We start from the raw sequence: 6,000 nt of genomic DNA on the forward strand, positions 1-6,000 counted from the left end.
CTTAAAGCTATGCCCACTAGCCTTTAATATTCCATGCCAGGAAAATGGTCTTTACTGTCCACCTTCTCACATAATTTATTTGAAGTCCCCCCCCCCCCCCACCTTCCACCTTCCACCCCCCCAACTTCATGCGTTCCAGATCAGAAACACTCTTCAGGAGTCAGGTGTGGATTTGTCAATGACCACTGACTGCAGAAGACTTCATGAGCAGAAATACAGAGGCTACACTGCAAGATGCAAACCACTGGTTAGCTGCAAAAATATGATGGCCGGGTTACAGTTTGCCAAGAAGTACTTAAAAGAGCAACCACAGTTCTGGTAAAAGAAGGTCTTGTGGACAGATGAGACGAAGATTAACTTATAATAGAGTGATGGCAAGAGCCAAGTATGGAGGGGAGAAGGAACTGCCCAAGATCCAAAGCATACCACCTCATCTGTGAAACACGGTGGTGGGGGTGTCAGGGCTGCCAACTCTCACGCTTTGAGCGTGAGACTCACGCCCTCAAGCAAACTCTCACGCCCTCACGCTGATCAGAAATTTCTCACGCTCTGTGGTGAGAAATTCTGTGATCAACGGAAATGTCAAAACTCGGATAAACTGCGTGGTCCGCGGGTGTTGGAGAGCCGGGGCTGAGGGAGGGATGGAAGCAGAACCAGCGGCGGGAACAGATGCGGGGAGCCGGGACTGGCGAGTGTTTGCCTGGCTGCGAGTGTTTGCGGGGCTGTCGAGTTGCTCGCTGCAGCTCTGGCCATGGAGCACTCCGGACAGTGCATGTCCCGGGCCGTCGGGGACGTCGGAAGCGTTGCGCCGTTGCCGCAGCCGCGAGAGTCTCTGTGCCGGAGGGACAGACTCTCAAAGGGAGGTGGATTGAGAGAGAGAGAGAGAGAGAGGGGAAGGAGACAGGGAGACAGTGGGGAGAGAGAGAGGAGGGTGAGAGGAGAAAGAGGGGAGAGACAGATGGGGAGTGAATGGAGAGAGAGAAGAGGGGGGGGGTAGAGAGGTAGGGGAGAGAGAGGTGGGAGAGTGAGATGGGAGAGGGGGGAAGAGAGAGAGGGGTGAGAGGGAAGAAAGAGGGAAGAGTGAGAGGGGGTGGAGAGGGAGGAGAGGGTAGGAGAGAATGGGAGAGAGGGAAAAGAGAGAGGGGTGATAAAAGAGAGAGGGGGAAGAGGAAGAGAGGGGGGAAGAGAGAAACGGGGGAAAGAGAGAGAGAGATGGGGGGGCAAAGAGAAAGAGGAGATATAGACAGAGAAAGAGAGAGGGGAGAGAGAGCCAGGGGAGAGTGAGGTGAGAGGGAGAAATGGGGGGGAGAGGGAGGAGGAGGGAGGAGGGAGAGAGAAGAGGAGAGGGAGAGAGAGGAGGGAGAGAGGAGGGAGAGAGGAGGGAGAGTGGAGGGAGAGAGGAGGGAGAGAGGAGGGAGAGAGGAGGGAGAGAGGAGGGAGAGAGGAGGGAGAGGAGGGAGAGAGGGAGAGAGGAGGAGAAGGAGGGAGAGAGGAGGGAGAGAGGAGGGGCGAGCTGAGGGAGAGAGGGGGGAGAGAGGGGGGAGAGAGGAGGGAGAGAGGAGGGAGAGAGAGGGGGAGGGAGAGAGAGGGGGAGGGAGAGAGTGGGGCAGGGAGGGAGAGAGAGAGGGAGGGAGAGAGGGAGAGGGAGGGAGAGAGAGAGAGAGGGAGAGGAGGGAGAGAGGAGGGAGAGAGGAGGGAGAGAGGAGGGAGAGAGGAGGGAGAGGGAAGAGAGAGGGGAGAGTGTGTGGAGAGTGTGTGGAGAGTGTGTGGAGAGGGAGAGGGAAAGAGAGGGGGAGATAGAGAGGGAGGGAGAAAGAGAGAGAGAGAGGGGAGATAATGGGCAGCGAGGGAGAGAGAGAGAGGAAGAGAGAGGGGGGGAGAGAGGGGGAGAGAGAGGGGGAGAGAGAGAGGAAGAGAGAGGGGAAGAGAGAGCGGAAGAGAGAGGGGAAGAGAGAGGGGCAGAGAGAGGGGAAGAGAGAGGGGAAGAGAGAGGGGAAGAGAGAGGGGAAGAGAGGAGAGAGAGAGGGGGGAGAGAGAGAGAGGGGGAGAGAGAAGAGAGAGGGAAGGGGAGAGAGTGAGAGGAGGGAGACAGGGGAGAGAGAGGGGGGAGGAGAGACAGAGGGAGAGAGAGAGAGAGAGAGAGAGGGGGAGGGGGGAGAGAGAGGGGGTTGAGAGGAGAGAGAGCGGAAGAGAGGGGGGAGAGAGAGAGAGTCTCTGTGCCGAATTCGCCCAGGTGACCGGCATGGATCAGGCTGCGGCTCGGTGCATCCTGGAGGACAACCAGTGGCTGTTGGAAGTAAGTACCAAGCAATGGGTAGAAACAGTGGAAGATAGTGGACTTCAAATGGGGGTGGTTGGTAAAAGCATCCTGCTTGCCTGCTAGATTTTCACTTACTGTAACTGCAGTTCCTACCCTGGGAGGGGAGACACCCTTCTTCCACACCCTCTCCCCACTCGGTTGCTCCACTCCCTCACCGGGTACCCCCAAGGCCAGTGATCAGTGATCGCACAGCCTCCCCCCTTTCAAAACGCTCCAATCCAATTTAAAGCATATATATTGCATTCAAGTGTAAGTTAAAAGACTCGCTACAGTATGCACCATATTGCACAATTTCAAGCTGAATAATGCAAACGTTCCGTACCAATGGGAGGGGAACACCCTCCTCTTCATCCCCCCCCCCCCCCCCCCCCCCCACCCCCCCCCCCCCCCCCCCCCCGGGCTTGGTGTCTCGCAATTTCTCACTCCCAACTCTCACCCAATGTTGGCAGCCCTGGGGTGTTATGGCCTGGGCATGTATGGCTGCTGAAGGTACTGGCTCATTTATCTTCATTGATGATACAACTACTGATGGTAGTAGCAAAATGAATTCTGAAGTGTATAGACACATCCTATCTGTTCAAGTTCAAGCAAATGCCTCAAAACTCATTGTCCGGCAGTTCATTCTACAGCAAGACAATGATCCCAAACATACTGCTAAAGCAACAAAGGAGTTTTTCAAAGCTAAAAAAGTAAATTCTTGAGTGGCCAAGTCAATCACCCGATCTGAACCCAATTGACCATGCCTTTTATATGCTGAAGAGAAAACTGAAGGGGACTAGCCCCCAAAACAAGCTCAAGCTAAAGATGGCTGCAATACAGGCCTGGCAGAGCATCACCAGAGAAGACACCCAGCAACTGGTGATGTCCATGAATCGCAGACTTCAAGCAGTCATTGCATGCAAAGGATATGCAACAAAATACTAAACTTTCATTTACATGACATTGCTGTGTCCCAAACATGATGGTGCCCTGAAATGGGGGGACTATGTATAAACACTGTTGTAATTTCTACATGGTGAAACCAAAATGTATAAAAATGGCCTTTTGTTAAAATCTAACAATGTGCACTTTAACCACATGTGATTTTTTTCTATTACAAATCTCAAATTGTGGAGTACAGAGGCAAATAAATAAATGATGGGTCTTTGTCCCAAACATTATAGAGGGCACTGTAGATCGGCACACAACACTCCAAATGCACCCTGACCAAAGTTAAATCAAGCTGCATCATGACTTCCTGACTCTTATATAGTTTGAGAGGGAGAAGATGAAATCAGATGTGTCGGTATTACTGCTGAGTAAAGGTAACTACAGGGGTATGAGGGAGGAGTTGGCTAAAGTTGATTGGGAAGGTACCCTGGCAGGAATGATAATTGGGCGGCAATAGCAGGAGTTTCTGGGAGTAATTCTGAAGACGCAGGATCTCTTCATCCATAAGAAACAGAAAAATTCTAAGGAGGGTTGATTCTAAGATCACTAAATCTATATGTTGGATGTGTATGGAATACAAAGCCTCTGTTCAGTCATTACAAAACGGGTTCTTCAGATAAAGCAACAATGCTGCAAGTGTATACATCGTCACTTCTAATTTTGAAGTGATATTTCATTCTGTGGAGATTTTGCATGTCAAAGTGCTGGCGGCTCTCTTAATCTTATTTGATATTGAGTTGGAAATAAACGTTATTCTTGCATCTGGTGACTTCAAGTCAATCGCCTTAAATTCAACAGGTGTTAGATTTGTGTATACAGTATATTAAACTGTATTGTGAACTCCTATTTGGCAAACAAATCAATAAGTAGCAGTTTCAATGAATTGTATTGTATGTTTTTCTAATTATCCTTTGGGCAGTATTTTTTTTTAAATTCCCCTTATTAAAAACAGCTGAAGTTTTAAAACACTGTAGCACCGAACAATAATGTATAAATAGAACTGGACACCAAGCAATCTCCAGCCATCAGATCAGACATTTGTTTTAATGAAATTGAACTGGATCCAACAAATGTCAGTACTCACTATACAAAGACAAACCACCGCCATCTACATTGTATAAGTCTGACCAACGCATATCGGCAACTCCCAGTCTCATCCACTTTTGGCTAAAACTCAACGACCAACCAATATTTACCGCAAAGGGCTCACGTTACATTCAACATCGTGAAAACATGTGAAATATATTCTCAGGGTTATTTCTTCCAAGTTTGGTTCAGACAACGCGAAGTCTGAAAGTGAACCTTTTTACCCCTAAAAAAAGTGTTTTGACAACTTTCCCCAGTTTGATTCCCAAAATGTAAAAACAAAAAAAAAGCAATCTCCAAATCAACATCACAGATGCGATTGGCAGGAATAAGGCCGAATGCAAGAACTATATACGAAAATAGCAGGCAGCAACTAATTGGGAAAGACAGCTCAGTCAGCAAACTCCTTAAATACAAATATATTGCATGCGGTATAGTGATGAGCGATTGTAACCAGACCCAGCTCGCTCCCTAAAGCACGACAGGCAAAGTCTTTCACAGAAAAACACATTATGTTTAAATAGCTTAAAATAATAATCGATAATAACAATTCAAATTACTAAAGTTTAAGCATTCAAAGAGAAAACTAATTTTTGCATTGTCCACTTTTTGCTAATTGACGAGTTTTTTTCTTAAAGCTGCTCACACATAGTTTGTAAAACTGGTTTTGCTTTAATTGCATGCATGCATGCAGTGCTGACCTTGTTGCGGTCCCACACAGAAGATGATGGTGGAGAGGGCGAGGTAGGTTGCCGCTGAGGGCATCTTTGGGTCTGGGTGCTCCGCGCTGCAACTCCGAGCTGGAACGGGAACTCTCCCCTCAGCCTTCAGCGTCTCCCCCGCCCGCCCACACACACACACACACACACACTCGCCAGCTAACTCTCCGCCTGCCTGCACCAGTAACCTCTCCCTCTCTCCCTCCTGGCTCCACTGTCTCCCCCCTCCGACGAGCGGTGGCAGCGCAAGCCCCCCTCCCTCCCCGACCACTTTGACCACCCTGTGGCTGAAATTAAGATGCACCAGGCAATAGTCCTGTACATTGGGAGCCCCAATACATTACAACACAGGTCACTGGTGTGGGAAAGTGAAATAGACAAATATCATACACACTGCTTTACCTAAATCATGTAATATGATCAGAATGTAGCCATCAAGTCTACTCCACCATTCAATCATGGCTAATCTGATTTTAATGCTTAACGTTCCTAACTGTCACTGTATGTCATGTTGTCACATGCGGGCAGAGCACCAAGGCAAATTCCTTGTATGTGAATGCTTGGCCAATAAACTTATTCATTCATTAATTCATTCATCTATCTCTCCCTTCTAACCCCATTCTCCTGCCTTCTCCCCACAGCATGTGTATGAAGAAGGGTCTCGACCCAAAACATCACAAATCTTTGCTGTGCTTGCAACAGTACTCACATCCTACATCTAAAGTTTAGGGGCAAGGTCTAGCTTGTCAGTAGCAATCTTGTTTCCAAGTCAGAAGAAGTCCATTTAATCTTTTTTTAATGATGGTTGGCAGATGCCACCACTGTGGCGGCTCGGATCACAAGCAAAGACTAGACAGTACAGGAAGGAGATCGAGAATTTAGTGGCGGTGTCAGGACAATAACCTCTTCCTTAATGACAGCAAGGCAAAGAAACTAGTTAAGGGG

At 48.7% G+C, this 6,000-nt stretch overlaps 1 protein-coding gene across 3 annotated transcripts in view; it reads right to left on the reverse strand.

Annotated features, from left to right (window-relative positions):
• fndc1 (fibronectin type III domain containing 1) overlaps positions 1–5,182 on the reverse strand; it is a 215,133-nt gene extending 209,951 nt beyond the window's left edge. For all 3 annotated transcript variants that reach the window (XM_033025078.1, XM_033025077.1, XM_033025076.1), the window contains exon 1: positions 5,038–5,182. In XM_033025078.1, the coding sequence (XP_032880969.1) occupies positions 5,038–5,101 (64 nt within the window). In that variant the 5' untranslated portion in view covers positions 5,102–5,182. The remainder of the gene's footprint in view (positions 1–5,037) is intronic.
• Positions 5,183–6,000: the final 818 nt, after the last annotated feature.

This window comes from Amblyraja radiata, chromosome 8, assembly GCF_010909765.2.
Source record: "Amblyraja radiata isolate CabotCenter1 chromosome 8, sAmbRad1.1.pri, whole genome shotgun sequence".
Classification (NCBI taxonomy): domain Eukaryota; kingdom Metazoa; phylum Chordata; class Chondrichthyes; order Rajiformes; family Rajidae; genus Amblyraja; species Amblyraja radiata.